The following is a 15,314-nucleotide window of genomic DNA, read 5'->3' as shown; positions in this document are numbered from 1 at the left end:
GGGAAATCCACAAAAAAGGCGACGCGAAATAGAAAGACTTAACAGCAAGAACAGCAAGGAGCCGCGGCCTTGGGCACAGGATCAAGAAGACGGATACAGCTACAGATGAGCAAGAGAGAGCTAGAAGTTGATGGCGCCATCCTGCCCGCCAAAGACGGCGACCGGCCTGGGCTTGATGAAGTGCAATTCTCTGACGAAGACAGTGATACATTCGAGACGGAAGATGAAGACGAGATCTTCCAGCAGAGTGAGGAGGAAGGCGATGAGGAGAACATGAACGTCAATGACCCACAAAAAGCGCAAGCCTGGCTGCCAGGGATGCAATTGGGCAAGGACGAAGTGCTCGAGGCAGACATGACCGCCTATGAAATGCTCCACAATGTCAATGCCAAGTGGCCGTGCCTCACTTTTGATGTGCTCTGGGATAATCTAGGAGAAGAACGCCGGACGTACCCTGCTTCGCTTTACCTTGTAACTGGCACACAAGCAGACCAGCCCAAGCACAATGAGATCCAGGTCATCAAATGCACCAACCTCATCAAGACACAGGTGGATGATGATTCTTCTGTGTCGTCTAGCGAGTCAATGGATGAAGACCCTGCATTGTCTTACAGAGCGCTGCCTGTCCTTTCCGGCACAAACAGAATACGAGCAACTCAGCAAAGGGGCCTACCTCACCTGGCAGCCGCATTGAATGAGTCGAGCAGCATTTACATCTACAACCTCGAGCCACATGTACAATCTCTCGAAAACGATCCTTCAGGGCCTTCTCTACTCAAGAATCAGGCTCACAATCAGCCCATCCACACCATCAAGGCGCATCGCGTTGAAGGTTATGCACTAGATTGGTCATCATTAGTGCCAGGGAAATTAGTCTCTGGTGATAATGACGGCCGCATCTTTGTGACGACGAGACAGGAAGATGGGTCATGGACTACTGATACGAAACCGTTTCTAGGCCATGCGGGTTCGGTCGAGGATCTCCAATGGTCACCAACAGAGAAGACTGTATTTGCGTCATGCTCCTCTGACAAGACCATCAAGATTTGGGATACACGGTCAAAGAAGCATACACCTGCGCTATCCGTACAAGCGCACAAGACCGATGTCAATGTCTTGTCGTGGAACAAGCTCGTGCCATATCTCATTGCAACCGGATCTGACGACGGCCAGATCTGCGTATGGGATTTGAGAGAATTCTCCAAGCAGGGAGATGCGCCAACCAAGCCAGTTGCCTCGTTTGACTGGCACAAGGGCGCAATCACTTCGATTGAGTGGCATCCCTCAGATGAATCTGTGCTGACAGCTGCCGGCGCGGATGACCAGGTCACAATCTGGGATCTGTCTGTTGAGCTAGATGCTGAAGAGCAAGCCGCCAAGGCCGCAGAGGGCCTCGCTGATGTGCCGAGCCAGCTAATGTTTACTCATATGGGCCAGAAGGATGTCAAAGAGGTGCACTGGCACAAGCAGATGCCGGGTACCATCATTTCTACGTCCGCGACGGGCTTTAATGTTTTTAAGAGCGCCTTTGTGTAGGTCGGCTTATCACGTCAACTCTTGCTATAGCCACTATCGATTCGTGCAATTGCGACAAGTTTGTTGTCCTGTTACAAGTCATCATCTTTTACATGTTACGAGTCACCACATCACGTTACAGACGAGCTTCTCATCAAAGCCAGGACGCGTCAGGGGTAAGAAACCATCTGAAGAGTGCGGTAGAGCTGCTTCACTCAGCTAAGGTCTTCATTGACTCTCACTCACTACGCATATCCTCCTCATTCTTCGACAGTCAACAATCGGTGGACCTGTATCAGGGTCATCTGATCTGCTATGACAGCTTCGTGTGAAAATGCGAGCAAGGACAAAGAGCAGTAGGTTCACTCGCAAAACCACCTCTGCGGAACGTCTGCTGACCAGCAGCGCGATCCGCTGACGAGTTGCGAATGAGGAAAGCGTGATACTACTTGCCGAAGCATAACAATGCCAGCTCGATTGCGTGTACGCAAAGTACCCTGGTACACATCGTACCCCGGTGCACATCCTTGATTTCCAGCATCTGCTACATTGATCGACGCAAGTGCTGCTGATTGATGCGAAACGCCTGGCAGTAGCGACATCTGCCATAGACCATAACGACGGTGACGGTGCGATGTAGGTACAGAAGTCCTTCGCAGTGGTTGGAGCGTCCGCATCCTGATCGTTCTCCGCATCCCCGTTGTGAACGTAGGCGAAGATGTACGATCCAACTTCATCGTTGCGAAACGATCCTTCAGATCCTGTTTGACCACTTCCTTACGCCAATATCCAACGTCGCTACAACGCGATTCTCCAGCGTATATGTGGCGGGGGCACCTCGGACACGCTTTACCTTTCTTCGAAAGACGTTGCTTCCCATGACCAATGCTGTGCCAAACTCAGCAAACTTATCCAAGCAACGCTTGCCTGTTTGGCGGCTCGTCTTGTCGCTGTCAACTATGACAGTGGAAGTTGTAGCGCATTAGTGGACAGGTCGGTATGCTTTCTCGCTGTCTATCTTTTAGAAGACTGTAGAGAGTAAGGAAGCTTCTAGATGCAGCTTGTTGGTGAAGCTCTACCCGACGTGTCGCTGTAGTGATGAACGCATCGAGAGAGAGATTGTGTGTGCAGATTGCCCCAGTCACAGCAAACCTTGAGACTGATCATGTTGAGGCTACTACTACACAGTGCTCAAGGGTCGACTGCAGCTGGCGAAGTCCGCCCTCAGCGTAGTCTTTTATGCTTGGACTCAGTGACCAGATCAAGCGCACCAGGAACATAGATGCAGGACAATCGCGTCGAGGACATTTGTAGCTGAAGGCACCAATGCAGTGCTTGTCTTGTGGTGGTCCATGGTCCAGGAGCGGTGGTCGAGTGCATGCTGCATGGTCGGATTGTGACTGCCCCAGAATCGATCGCACAGTCACCAGAACACCACAGTGACCACACCCAACACGTTTCACCTCACTCACGTCCATCGGCCTTGTTGAACATAAGAAGGCTTCTCTCATCATCTCTGTACGCTTCGTCGTTACCATTGAGCCTAGCTGACCAAAAAAAGTTATGGAGCGCGTTATCATCTTGTCTGCAGTCTTGATCGGCTGCGTTACCGCCTTTGGTGCAGGCAATGTACCATCGTACGGTGCCTTGGAAGGTCTCAAATACCGCCATGGAGATATCGAAGACATCCTCTTGACTCTCATCATGTACCCAACATCTGGAGCTGCAGGCTTTCTATCAAAGCTCAATCCCCTCAAAAATCACAAATTCAATGCTATGGCTGTGAAGCGTGTCTACTTTGGCAACTTCTTGAGGGACTACTCGCAGGCTATTGACGTCGGAACACTATCCAAAGGGCTTGATGCCAAAACCATCCGTTTGCTCGTCTGGGTCATGAGCTTCATGGCGTTTGGCTATGCTACTGAAGAGTTTGAGGTAACAGACGAACGACTAGGATGCTACCGCTGCGAAGAACACATTGATAACCCAAAAGGGTATCCTTCGCCGGAAGAGCCTGATGCTCGCAAGTTTGATCCTCGTTTGAGAGGTCCCGTTGAACAAATCGAATTGGAAGTCGACCCACGCACAGGCCTGAAGAACTACATCGCCAATGAATCTGGTCACTGGGTGACATCCTCTGCATATGTTCGAAACTCCCTGCTACGTTGCATTGAGCTAGGCCGCGAAGCGAAGCACGGCAACGGAGGCGATGCTGCTGAATTCGAGAGTCTTCGTCTTCTTGGTCAAGCTATGCACACGCTCGAGGATTACTCTGCCCACAGCAACTTTGTCGAATTGTGCTTGATTGAGCTCGGCTATCGCGATGTCTTCCCTCACGTTGGCACATCTACCGGCATTCAGCTCAATGGCAAGTCTACGTGGCCCATCGTGACGGGTACTTTTGGCGGTCTCGATTTCGTCCACAGGCAAGTCAATAACACACCTCGCACCGATCTAACAATAGTCTTCTGGGCGAAGCAAGCGACAAGATTTCGCAAACCCAAATCACAGAACTGCAGACAGGTCTCGGCAATGCCTCGACACAAGGCTCCTCTGGACTGCTCAGCGATATTTCTGGGTTGGTCAATTCCATTCCAGGCGCGGGCTCGCTTGTTGGAGACATCAGTCAGATGCAAGGTATCTCGCAGGAAAGTGACAATTTGCGCAAGTCTAGTGGTACGCGTGACCGAGGAACTGCTGGACAGATGTATGCTGAAGCCAACACAGACGCAGATGAGATCTTCCGCAAAATCTATGTGAGAATTCCTCAATCACCAAGCTTGTGCTAACATCAGCCTGTGATGGCCTTCCGCGATCGCTTGATGAAGGGTCTTTCTGCCTTTTTCGAGAAAATCCCAGGTCTCAATGCCTTGATTGACAAAATCTCAGAGTCCTTGACCGTGTGGGTGCTGTCAACAATTCAGCCATTCATCTCGCCACTGGTCACCAAAGTCACTGGTGGTCTTGCTGAGGGCTCTGCACTCGTCACCGCAAAGGATGATCAGCTTGCAGTCTTTAATGATCCTCACTGCTCGGACCCTACTCACAGCATGCTTGCCAAGGATCACTTTTCGTGCTACTTGAATGGCCCAGCCGGCAAGGTCGCTCAAGCCGTTGTGAAGCACTGCGTCGAGCGCGTCACTCGTGCCTGGGTCGATACTCAGGTTGATCCTCGTCAGCTCATCGATGAGATCCTCGAGACGTTCCACCACCCTGCCCAGCCTCAGGGACGTTCCGGTATTCAGCAGGAAATGTCAAGAGTAGTTCAAGAATGGGTAGAGTCTCTCGGCTCAAAGAAGCAGACAATTTTGAGTGGATTGACCATGCAAGGTGTTCGAAATGGCTTGCACCATGAAGGTGGATCGGCAGCAACGACTGGTGTGGAATCAACACATTCGCATGCTGCACATGGCTCAGGTGGAGGTGGCGGCTCACACTACGGACAAGCGGCTGCGGGTGCTGCAGGATTTGGCGCCGGTGCTGCTGCTGCCGGTCATGGACAATCTGGTAGTTATGGCCAGTCTCACTCGAGCAGCCACGGCCAAGGCGGTGCTTATGGTCAGTCTCAATCGAGCAGCTATGGACAGTCTCCAAGTGGTCAACAGGGCTACCAAGGCAATGCCAGTCACTCTTCACACTCGTCTACTGGCTACAATAAGCCTTCTGGCCAGCAGAGCCACAGCCAATCGCAACAGTATGGAGGCGGTCACGGGCAACAAGGCAACTCTCATCAGCAGTCTGGAGGCCACAAGCCGTCCAACACACAACACTTCTCGCCTGCCAGTCACAGCCAGCAATATTCGTCCAACAACGATGATGCTCCTGCCTATGGATCAGACAGCTACTCTGGGAATGCTGGACACTCGCAATCCACGTATGGTGGTAGCGCCCACCAGCAGTCGCATCAGCAGTCTGGCAGCTATGGTGCTTCAGCTCAGCAGGGCGCTTACGGAGCTCCAGCGCAACAGTCGTATGGCGCAGACTATGGCTCGCCCGGCCAGGGTGGCTTCGGAGGTCACGGTCCAGGTCAAGGTCAAGGTACATATGGCGCTGGTTATGGCCAACCGCCTTCGTCGCAGTACGGCAATCAGCCAGCATACGGAGCACCACAAGGCTCATATGGCCAAAGCTATGGTAATGCAGCACCTTCTCCACAGAATTATGGGCAAGGCTATAGTGCTCCTCCTCAGCAGTCATACGGAGGCCAGGGTGGACCCTCGAGCAGCGGACATCAGACGTACGGCGACTCGAGTGATTGGGCCAAGCCGCGCCCTCCGCAAGGCAACTACGGTTCGGGCTATGGCAACTAATGTGGCACCAGTGACTTTGCTTCTATATCACGTACACTGCCATATTCTAAGCGTCTGACAGTAGGCAAGTCCGATGACTGTGTAGGTAGCAGCTTGTTCGGCGCGGCCCGAGGGGAAGTCTCCGCGCGCGCTGAATTTCAGTTTGCTGCTGCCTTGGACTCGGCCACCCCCCGCATACACACTCGCTCGATACTCCAGAGCCATCTACAGCAGTCTTACAATGAGCACAATCAAGGCCACAGAGCAGACCCTCCTCCACAAGTCAGTGCATCCATGGCAGTCATTTTGACGCGCGCTAACATGCAAGATATCTCGGCCAACTCGCTCTCCACCCATTGCGAACCAAAGCCATCACAAATGCCACATTGAACGGTATCCAGGAAGTCACTGCCTCATACTTGGCCGGAGAGAAGACAAAGGATGGTTCTTACGTTTCTGACCGTGTTCCCAAGATGATGGCTTATGGTACGCTCTACATCAGCCATCAGATGCGAAACTAACTTGCCAGGTGCCTTTGTCTCTGCTCCTTTGAGCCACTTCCTGGTCACGACGCTGCAGAAGGTCTTTGAAGGCAAGACGACCACCAAGGACAAGATCTTGCAAATCATTGCAAGCAATTTGATCGTCTCGCCCATCCAGAACACGGCCTTTATCTCGTGCATGGCCATCATTGCTGGTGCACGAAACACCGCCCAGATCAAGGGTGCCCTCAGGACTAATTTGCTGCCGGTATGCCGTTGACCTCTCCTCATTCACTTGCTAACAGGCCTAGATTATGAAGATCTCATGGATGACTTCTCCTCTTGCACTCATCTTTGCACAAAAGTTCCTTGCGCCTGAAGCCTGGGTGCCGTTCTTCAATGCCATTGCCTTTGTCTTTGGCACGTACATCAACACGCAGACGAAGCGACAGATGCGATTGAGGCGTGCAGCAGAGGGTAAGTAGATATTGCTTGTGGCCTGAGATTCTTTTTGTATTGAGACTAGGCTATTTATCATGTAGTCTGTCGTCAGGATCATTGCTTGCTACCTTGTCGACCGGGCCTTGCTCGTTCCCTATAGATCTGTCAATCTGTTAATGTGCTGCTGCTTCCCCTGTCGCGTCTATTTGGCGACTTCAACTCAACGACCGCGACAGACCAGCCACCACAGATTCTAATGCGCTGACAGCAGGACGCATCGCATTGATTTTGTACTCTTCACAGCTGTAGCTCTGCGTATAAACCTATAAAAGACCTCTGTATCTTTGTGCCGCGGGACAGAGCTCTGCAGACATGAGCGACAATGAGTTTGACGACGAAGAGCTGGCGAGCTCTATCTCCTCTTCGCCAACCATCCCAGACGAAAACATAGACTTCAATTTTGTCTATGCGCTGCACACTTTCCTAGCCACGGTCGAGGGACAAGCAACATGCCAAAAGGGCGATACACTTGTCTTGCTCGACGACACCAATTCGTACTGGTGGCTCGTGCGCAACATCAAGGATCAAAGTATCGGCTACCTTCCTGCAGAACATATCGAGACACCTCCAGAACGGCTAGCGCGTTACAACAAGCACAGAAATGTTGGCGAAGGTGCCAGTCATTTGGATGATATTGTGCAAGCCGCCCCAAAGCCCAGCAAATTCAGTCTGCGCAGAAATCGTAAGGCCTCAAGGGGTGTGGCTTTTGCAGCGCCGACTGTTGTCGTCTATGATGTTTACTATGATACCGACGAAGAGCGCGAGCTAGAAGAAGCAGAAGCAGAGCAAGCTAGAGAAGCACAAAACGCTCAATCTCCACAAGCGACAATTCGTCATGTCACCAATGGCACTGCAGACGTCGACTTGCAATCAGCAGACTTGTCCTTCACGAGGCCAACAAAGAAGCTGACCCTGACTCCTGAGTATGCCAAGAGCCAAGCGACAGAGCGTGGCGAGACTGAAGAACCTAATGCACCGATTGCCCGTCAGCCTAGCCACAACAGCAGCGGCAGCCAAGGATCCATCGGTTCAGTCAAGTCAATATTGTCGGACAACTCTTCAAAAGTCGAATCTCCAAAGGACAAGAAGAAGAAGAACGTCTTTGGCAGCCTTTTCAAAAAGAAAAGCAGAAAGGAGGCACTAACGGAGTCGACTGAAATTTCCACGCTCGGTGCAGCTCGGTACGGTGCAAAAGAGTTTGAGCCAGTTGATGCGCCTCCAAACTTGGTCTCTGAAGCGCCAATTGACAAGAGCTCCTCAAAAGATACAACTGCCAATCTGCATTTGCCACCGACTCAATTACAGTCTCAGCCACCTGCAGCCCGAGCGGCCCAAGAACAAGCTGTGGTGGAAGATGCTCTCGCTGAGCACAGGGTGTCCAGAGACATTGAACTGCCTGCGGGCGTCCAAGAGATGCGTTCTTCGAAACTAATGTCGATCGATCCCGTCAAAGCAGACTTCATTGATGAGCCTCGCCACAGGGGGGTTGTCGATGAGATGGAGATGCTCGAGACACGGCGCAGTTCCTCGCAGCTCGTGCAGCACTTAGATCCAGCCATCACTGACGCAGCTCTCGCGTCGCATGTGAAGGACGACAAATTCTACAAGACGTTCATGCTCATCATCCAAGACCAGGCTCGGCATCAGGTAGCTCAACAGTCCATGAGACATCAGCCGGCAATTGTCACTGCAGCTTTCGAGCCACTTGACAGGAAGATATCAGAGATTCTCCGGGTATGCTTGCTTCGTTTCTACATTGCTAACTTTTAGAATCTCGACAATCTCCTCGAGCAATCCAAGGCACCGGTCAAAGTTCAAGCGAAGATTTAGCGCATCGTCTGCATCATCTCGTCCAGTAAGCTGCATAATGACGCCATGCTTGTCCACCCCTCCTGTCCATTTTGTTGCATAGCTTGTTTGTAGCGCATGGCACTATCTCGAAGAACCTTCTCATACTTGTCAAGAAGTTGCAGCGCCTGCGCGGGCTTCAGTGTAATACAGCAGGTGGCGACCAGCCTCATGGTCGCTACTGCTATTGGTGCCCTGGTCAAATCGTGAATATCTAGCATTAGTGTGCGTCCATTCGAGAACAAGCACTCACCATCGGTTCGTGATGCACTGCCTGCGATGAGCGCGTCAAAGAGATGTGAGCGTTGTACAATTTCAGTTGCCAATTCCTTCTGCATGCACAGACGAAGAAGAAGGTCGAACTGACGCTCGGTAATATCCAAATCTGCATCAGAAGACAAAAGGTACCGAGCAAAGTGATTAATCAACTGCATCAATAAGTTCGAACGAATTAGCATTTGAGGCATGTAACCAGGCTCAAACAGATCACAGAGCGTGATGACCGCATCAAGCAAAATGCATGCGCTCAATTGCAATAGTCCTTCAGCTTGAGTTACTCCTTGACACAGCTGGTCGACAGTTTTGGCACATGAAGGACGCAAAGCCAAGTGGGATAGCTTGAGATGATCAGGCTCCTTTGAGACAAGAGCTTGATTAACGAGCGTAGCAATTGCGACATAGAGCTTTTCTCTGAGAGAATTCGAGGCGGCTGGGTGTAGTGCGGCAACGAGCAGAGTTCGCTGAAAATGCTGTTGCTGCTCGGGAGATATGGCAAACAGATGAGATCGCGTGACAATCAAGCAGGCGGCATCTACCATTGTCTCGATATCAACATCAGTTTCCGCCAATGCCTTGATTGTACTGGGCAGCAGGAGCTCCAAGAATTCAACAGATAGGAAGGCACTTCTATCTGGCTGCGAGTCTGAGGCGGAGTCCAACACCGAGACAGCCAAATTGGTCCAAGATTGACGGGTCGCCACGAGTGTCGCATAAGCTTTCGATGTTGCGAGGTAATTTGCAGCATATGTACACAGCTCTCTTGCTTCGGCGACTGCGTCCGCAACATGTTCCTTGCCGAGACCCCCACGAAGTTGTTCTAGGCGACAATTGACAGCAGTTGTAACTGTTCGTAGCGCGTCTGGGTCTTCCGTCAACAGTACAGACAACGCCTCAAAGACAAAGTACTTGGGAGGCGGCACGAGCAGGGTCGGTAGGCGTGTCTGGAAAACATCCATAAAGGAGCATAAGGGCGCTTGTGTACGACCACTCTCGTCGGTATGCTCAGAGTTGGGAGAGGCAAGCATGTTGAGCAGGGCCACTTTGTCAGTCTTGGCATCGCAAGCTTCAAGATACAGGAGCTCCTTGGTTGCGTAGCGCTGAAATGCGGCTCGATAATCTAGAGTATGGCGTAAAGCGACAAAATGACTATCAGCCAGATCGCTATCAGTGGCGCGGGACATGGCCTGCAGAGCATCCTGTGTGATTTGCAATGGCAAAGCCTCTTCAAAGACCAGAGACACAGTCATTGGAAATTCAACAAGCTGCATCAGAATCTGCATAGCTAGGAGGGCTGCCTCGGGCTGTGTGTCAGGGCTCGCTGCAGCCTGGATCACCGCATGAAGTACGGATGATCCAGAGCCAACTTGGCCAGGGTCATCACCCTTTTGTACACTCGCATTGTTACTGACGTGAAATCCAAGGATAAAGTGAGCGACACAAATTCGGCCTTGATGCTTTATCAAATCGTCAAGTATGAGATTCAGCAGTGATTTTGTTCCAGTCTCCGACGCAGCACCTTCGAGCATATGCAACTCGATGAGCTGGGCGAATCCTAGAAGAATGGGTTTGACATGGTCGACAGACACCAGCATGCTGAGCACACGCTGCTGATGATCATCCCCGCAAGATGCTAGTATTTGTCTGAGAACCGCCAAAGCTGGCAAGGTCAGGCTTTGGGATGCAGAGACGCACAGGCTGCATAAGTGAACCACGAGACTCGGGTCGCTCAACAAGCGTTCATAGAGACCAGTCATCATCTCTGCCTTGGGCAGGTGAGTCCATTCTTCGAGATTTGCAAACAGAGGAGTCAGGAAGAGCACATGGTCCAAGACCTTAAGCCCTTGTTCCAAACAAGGTTCCAACTTCGCGCGTAATGTTGCATCTTGTATATTATGACTCTCCACCAAATTGAACAAGTGCTTGCTTCCAGTGCCCTTCGCGAACAGCGAAAGCACTCGCGTGGCGGGATGCAGGGTCATGTATTGCTCCCGAGCGGCTCCACTTATGCCCATAACCCCAAGAGCTGTACTGCCTTTAGATAATAGAAGCAAGGACGGACCGACGGCATCAAGGGACTCTTCAAAGTAGGCCATGCACGCATGCATCAGCTCAATTCTCGTAATGGCAGACAAGTCGTTATCAACGGCGCATACGTGCTCCAGAAGATCAAAGACGACCTCAACATAACGCGCCACGCCATACTGAAGTCCCTGATTTGCACTGCCATTCATAGACAATTGCTGAAAGGCCAAATTGGTGATGCAGTGATTTTGGACACGCAGAAAGTTGACAATTGCTTTTGTCAAATCTGGTGAACTCTTTGCAAAGAACAGCAAGGCATCCAGGCCATGTTGTTGTTGCTCTCGTGCTCGAGCTTTGATGGCAAGCTCTTGTTGGAGATTCGCCAACCCAGAACCAACCCATGTCTCGAACAGCTTCCATGATTTGATCTGTAGATTGTGTTGCCGTGCTGCCATTGCGCAGATTGTATCAATGATCTCTGCGTAGAGGGGTTTGGGTAAAGGGCAACTGAGTAATTGAAACAGGCTTGCAAGACAGTCAAACTTGGAATCTAGGTCAACAACGTGTTGCTGCTCCGAAATGTGGAGCGAGAGCTGACGAGCCACGTAAAGATAGGACTTCAAGATGAGACTGTTTTGAGCATCCACTTCAAGGATGTCCTGCTGGTACAAAGCGTTCGATTTGCCGTTCAGGTGCCGTATGTAATACCTGAAGGAATCGAAAAGAAAAGGCCAAGAGACTGTGGATGACGGCAAAAGCTGCCCAGCATCGGGCTGCGATTGCGTGGCGCTGAGAAAGGTCAATGCAGCATTCGAGCCGAAAGGATCCGCTATGAGCGCGCCCAGCATCATACAATACGCATAGATCATGCTTGGTACCTCGCAATAAGAGCCCCATACCAGGAATCCATGCAAGTCGCCATCAGGATCGTCCCAAAACTCGCGATTATGCTCAGGCCCATCGACAGCCAATGTATGGACCAGCCCAAAGAAGAGCTCGAGATGCCGAGGGCCGCTCTCTGTAGGCGGCGTGAGCTCATCGTCAGCTGTCTCGTCATCTTCAGCTCGTAACTTGATTGTTTTGAGCTGATCCGGCAGGTTCGTCACAAAAGCGTGCTCAAAGGATCGGTAGCATTCCGTCAATGCTGCCACGAGCAGAATGCGCTTGCTGTGATGAGCAGATGCCTGGTAGAATGAGTACGCTCCCTGTTCAATAAAAATGGCAAATGGACTCGTAGAGCTCACGTCGCAAGTCGCAAACTGGTAAGAAGTCAGCATATGCTGAAATACGTTGCCTTCAAGGGCCGAGCTGAAAAGCGATGCCACATCCCGGTCATAGTCGAATGAAGCAAAATCTCTTTCTAGGTCGCGACAAAGACCATTAAGCTCGCTTGCAACGATGGCTTGAAGAATAGACCTGAGAGGGAGATTCGACCATTTTGACTCGGCCGACAGCTTTGCAATCAATTTGCGAAATGTAGCGGAAAGCAAGTCGTGCTGAATGGTCCTGCTTGCCACGACACTACTACTGCTTGCAGAGAGGTTCTGTACCGAGCGCGCAATCAGAATCAAATCCAGAGAAACAAACTCCGACCACTTACTGGTTTGAGACAAGGATTCTAGCTGACTGAACATGAAGTGATGCTCTTCCGGATGGAGCTTGCAGAAATTGCAGAGCAATAGGACGAGACACTCGTATTGATCAAGGATGAGTGTCTGGAACATTTCATCGTCTTGCTGGGGCTCATTGACGCGAAGCACCCTCATCGCCTCAGATCCATCGCCAATCTCCTGATATTGACGCTTCAGGAGCTGCAGCTGTCGAAGGCAGGCGTCAATGAATGCTTTCACGTCTCCGGAAGTGACGCGGTCAATGAAATTGACGCAGATTTGCTGCACAGCGCTGTCGATGTTTTCGTCGGCTGCTGATTCCAACACAAGGCGCATGCAGTCGAGTAGCAATTGGCGTTTAGTATGGTAAAGAAAGACTGCACAGGCAAAGGGCGGTCTGTCGTACTTTGTACTGGACAAAGCTCCCTCTTGCAAAAGCTCCGCCGCACGGACTTCGTCCAACTCTAAATGTTTCGAGAGAGCCAGGCACTTGTCGATGAATTCCTTGTTGAGTTCACATGGTTCGCCGTCAATATCACATTTGCCGCTTTCAATCTGCTTGCGAGATGCAGCCGAGGGCCCCTTTGTATCGAGGAGGGGAAGAAAGGTGTGGGCGTGGTCTTCGAGGACGTCTCCCTGATCTGCTGTGTACTCTTCGAGCAAATTCACAAGAGCCGTCCTCAAGCTGACAAGGTACTCAATAGATGCACCAACTTCAGAAGCTGCCATGAGAGGAATCAGGCGATGCCCATGGGCTTCTCTTTGTCAAGTTGAAGGTTTTGAGCGCGGTCGCGGTTGTTGTGCGCGCTCAGATTTCCAAGATTTGACTCTGTACATGTACGAGTACCAGCCTACCAGGTACACTTTAGGCTTTAGCGGAAAGAGTCTACACCTTTGACATTTCCAAGGACATTGAGAGTACATACAAATGCCTACGACAAGATCTGTTCTTCCCCAAATCACTAAAATCGCTCTTGCTCTTCTTGGCCATTCTGCTTCCTCAGCATAAATACCGGGGACTTGTTAGCGCGTTGCAGCTCTTGGAAAACCAAGAGAGGCTTCTCATCTAGGCCTAAACAGCGCTCCTGATCTTGATAGCATATAAAGAGCGAATATTCGCGCCAATCGCTGTTGATTTTGTACTTCTTCAAGGCAGCAGGAAGCACTTTCGAGCAAGGGTCGTCTAGACCTACCCGGAATGACTTAAAGGCGTCCATTGCTGCGGCACTGGCAGCAGCTGCATGTTCTTCAGCTCGCTTACTGCTGCTCGAGGGAGTCGAATTGGGCGAAGCGCTATACGACGAACCAGGTGGCGGAGGTCTTGGAGGAGGGGGCAGCCTAGGAGGAACCACCTCGAGGTGCTGCGTGCTCGCTATACCCGCTGGAGTCTGACTACGCAAAGCAGGGGAATCTAACGTGCGGCTTGGCGATCGCGGACTCTCTGGCTCACCGTAAAAGTATTGCGCAGGAGGGTGTGTCGGTGATATTTGCTTTGGTGCTGAGCCCAAGAAGAGTTTCTTTGTGCTAAACTTGCGCGGTATCGCTTGAGCAGGGGAAGAGAGATCTGGCGTAGGCAAAGGTTGCATTTCTTTGGCCATTTTGAATATTGGTGCGAGTTGCTCCTTGAGTTTTGCCAAGGATTCGCTTAGCCGCTTGACTTCTGCATCCGAGGCTGCCAAACGTTCATCTAAACATGTCAGAAGATGATTCATAATGTGAGTTTGGCATACCGCGCTGTTGAATTGCTGATGTGATGGTCAGTAGATCTTTCGAGACATCTGTCAGCGAAGCAGGGGCCTCGAGCGTGTCTGCCCCGGAAGCAGCTATACTTTAGCATGTGAACAAGTAGGCTCAGACAGCTTACAGGCAGGTACAAAGTGTTCGGGTTCAATCTGAACGCCATCCCTGATCTTGAGGTCATAGACCTTGCGCAGTATTGCAAGGCGATGTCCGACACTAACAACGCCAATGTCCTTGAGCGCTTCGTGGTCAAGATGTACCAGTATATCACCGGTTATGCCATTTTCTGCAAAGTCATCATCATATTGGGCAAGCTCGAGTCCGGCAAGGAACGCTGAGACTTCCTCAGCCGTCCAGGATTCAATGTGCGATACATTATCGCCGTCGCTGGACATGACGACGTGAAGCGCACGGCGAGCTGTCTGCTAGGCCGATCAGATCTCGTGGCAGAGCAATTCTCAGTGAACGCTGAGCCTTCAATACCTGATACTGTTGCCGAAAGAGCTATATATGGAGCTGTACGCTGTAGCTGACTTGTGTTTGAGTTAGGCTTCTTTGTTGAAGCAGCCGGATGGACCAGTTGATATCGCTTGAGATGCGCAGATGTATACGAGCAGAAGCAAGGACCAGTCTATGTCTCTGCAGGTTGCCTGAGGTGTTGTATGTGGATGTTTGCTTGCCCGCGCAACTTCTGCCGGGGAATTTCATGGCGCAAGTCGCGCGACAACCAAAGACGCGCTCGAGCACTAGGAGGCATTTCACATTAGCTTGCTTGAGGCAGTAAAAGACTGGTGGGGACTCTACACGGAGGAGCAAGTAGCTGTGCTGACCGCTCATGGAATGCCGCCGAAAAAGGCACGTCAAACGAACACATTGCGCGCATGGGCCGGGATCAAGTCGCCTACCAAGAAGCCGGTCTTCGACAGCCGCCTTGTCCTTCGCATCGATCCGCAGCGATGGAGAGCAATGATTGCCAAATCTTACGCTGGAAAGTTTGTCGAGCCTGTCAAGCCAAAGAAGACTTTCAA

At 51.3% G+C, this 15,314-nt stretch overlaps 6 protein-coding genes across 6 annotated transcripts; 4 read left to right on the top strand and 2 right to left on the bottom strand.

Moving 5' to 3' along the window:
* The first annotated feature begins 23 nt into the window (after window positions 1–23).
* Window positions 24–1,707, top strand: BCR37DRAFT_166728 (WD40-repeat-containing domain protein). Its single transcript, XM_040866233.1, has one exon. It carries the CDS (start codon window positions 106–108, stop codon window positions 1,534–1,536), a length of 1,431 nt encoding a protein of 476 aa, XP_040722479.1. The 5' UTR covers window positions 24–105; the 3' UTR covers window positions 1,537–1,707.
* Window positions 1,708–2,961: 1,254 nt separating this feature from the next.
* BCR37DRAFT_383579 (heterokaryon incompatibility protein Het-C-domain-containing protein) lies at window positions 2,962–5,891 on the top strand. The gene is made up of 4 exons (XM_040870084.1): window positions 2,962–3,033; window positions 3,077–3,941; window positions 3,980–4,271; window positions 4,311–5,891. The coding sequence occupies exons 2-4, from the start codon at window positions 3,079–3,081 to the stop codon at window positions 5,823–5,825; spliced, it is 2,670 nt and encodes an 889-aa protein (XP_040722478.1). The 5' UTR covers window positions 2,962–3,033; window positions 3,077–3,078; the 3' UTR covers window positions 5,826–5,891.
* A 44-nt stretch (window positions 5,892–5,935) lies between these two features.
* BCR37DRAFT_166568 (uncharacterized protein) lies at window positions 5,936–6,897 on the top strand. The gene is made up of 4 exons (XM_040866231.1): window positions 5,936–6,086; window positions 6,133–6,290; window positions 6,334–6,554; window positions 6,598–6,897. The coding sequence occupies exons 1-4, from the start codon at window positions 6,046–6,048 to the stop codon at window positions 6,769–6,771; spliced, it is 594 nt and encodes a 197-aa protein (XP_040722477.1). The 5' UTR covers window positions 5,936–6,045; the 3' UTR covers window positions 6,772–6,897.
* A 60-nt stretch (window positions 6,898–6,957) lies between these two features.
* BCR37DRAFT_383576 (uncharacterized protein) lies at window positions 6,958–8,708 on the top strand. Its single transcript, XM_040870083.1, has one exon. It carries the CDS (start codon window positions 7,100–7,102, stop codon window positions 8,555–8,557), a length of 1,458 nt encoding a protein of 485 aa, XP_040722476.1. The 5' UTR covers window positions 6,958–7,099; the 3' UTR covers window positions 8,558–8,708.
* On the bottom strand, window positions 8,409–13,347 carry BCR37DRAFT_383574 (nucleoporin Nup186/Nup192/Nup205). The gene is made up of 2 exons (XM_040870082.1): window positions 8,889–13,347; window positions 8,409–8,849 (listed from the first exon to the last, which is right to left on the bottom strand). Exons 1-2 carry the CDS (start codon window positions 13,273–13,275, stop codon window positions 8,614–8,616), a joined length of 4,623 nt encoding a protein of 1,540 aa, XP_040722475.1. The 5' UTR covers window positions 13,276–13,347; the 3' UTR covers window positions 8,409–8,613.
* Window positions 13,348–13,435: 88 nt separating this feature from the next.
* On the bottom strand, window positions 13,436–14,950 carry BCR37DRAFT_383572 (uncharacterized protein). The gene is made up of 3 exons (XM_040870081.1): window positions 14,411–14,950; window positions 14,277–14,369; window positions 13,436–14,233 (listed from the first exon to the last, which is right to left on the bottom strand). The coding sequence occupies exons 1-3, from the start codon at window positions 14,679–14,681 to the stop codon at window positions 13,509–13,511; spliced, it is 1,089 nt and encodes a 362-aa protein (XP_040722474.1). The 5' UTR covers window positions 14,682–14,950; the 3' UTR covers window positions 13,436–13,508.
* Between the last annotated feature and the right edge of the window lie 364 nt (window positions 14,951–15,314).

Source organism: Protomyces lactucae-debilis, assembly GCF_002105105.1.
Source record: "Protomyces lactucae-debilis strain 12-1054 chromosome Unknown BCR37scaffold_24, whole genome shotgun sequence".
Taxonomy (NCBI): domain Eukaryota; kingdom Fungi; phylum Ascomycota; class Taphrinomycetes; order Taphrinales; family Protomycetaceae; genus Protomyces; species Protomyces lactucae-debilis.
This window is presented reverse-complemented; position numbering and strand designations above follow the sequence as displayed.

Excerpts from the sequence above, each read along its gene's own strand:
- BCR37DRAFT_166728 (XM_040866233.1), top strand. The coding sequence starts at position 106 with ATGAGCAAGAGAGAGCTAGAAGTTGATGGCGCCATCCTGCCCGCCAAA.
- BCR37DRAFT_383579 (XM_040870084.1), top strand. The coding sequence starts at position 3,079 with ATGGAGCGCGTTATCATCTTGTCTGCAGTCTTGATCGGCTGCGTTACC. Across the intron at positions 3,942-3,979 it reads GGTCTCGATTTCGTCCACAG|TCTTCTGGGCGAAGCAAGCG; the intron begins GCAAGTCAATAA and ends ATCTAACAATAG. Across the intron at positions 4,272-4,310 it reads AGATCTTCCGCAAAATCTAT|CCTGTGATGGCCTTCCGCGA; the intron begins GTGAGAATTCCT and ends TGCTAACATCAG.
- BCR37DRAFT_166568 (XM_040866231.1), top strand. The coding sequence starts at position 6,046 with ATGAGCACAATCAAGGCCACAGAGCAGACCCTCCTCCACAA. Across the intron at positions 6,087-6,132 it reads GAGCAGACCCTCCTCCACAA|ATATCTCGGCCAACTCGCTC; the intron begins GTCAGTGCATCC and ends CTAACATGCAAG. Across the intron at positions 6,291-6,333 it reads TCCCAAGATGATGGCTTATG|GTGCCTTTGTCTCTGCTCCT; the intron begins GTACGCTCTACA and ends CTAACTTGCCAG.
- BCR37DRAFT_383576 (XM_040870083.1), top strand. The coding sequence starts at position 7,100 with ATGAGCGACAATGAGTTTGACGACGAAGAGCTGGCGAGCTCTATCTCC.
- BCR37DRAFT_383574 (XM_040870082.1), bottom strand. The coding sequence starts at position 13,275 with ATGGCAGCTTCTGAAGTTGGTGCATCTATTGAGTACCTTGTCAGCTTG. Across the intron at positions 8,850-8,888 it reads CAGTGCATCACGAACCGATG|ATATTCACGATTTGACCAGG; the intron begins GTGAGTGCTTGT and ends CACTAATGCTAG.
- BCR37DRAFT_383572 (XM_040870081.1), bottom strand. The coding sequence starts at position 14,681 with ATGTCCAGCGACGGCGATAATGTATCGCACATTGAATCCTGGACGGCT. Across the intron at positions 14,370-14,410 it reads CGAACACTTTGTACCTGCCT|CTGCTTCCGGGGCAGACACG; the intron begins GTAAGCTGTCTG and ends GCTAAAGTATAG. Across the intron at positions 14,234-14,276 it reads ATCAGCAATTCAACAGCGCG|ATGAACGTTTGGCAGCCTCG; the intron begins GTATGCCAAACT and ends TGACATGTTTAG.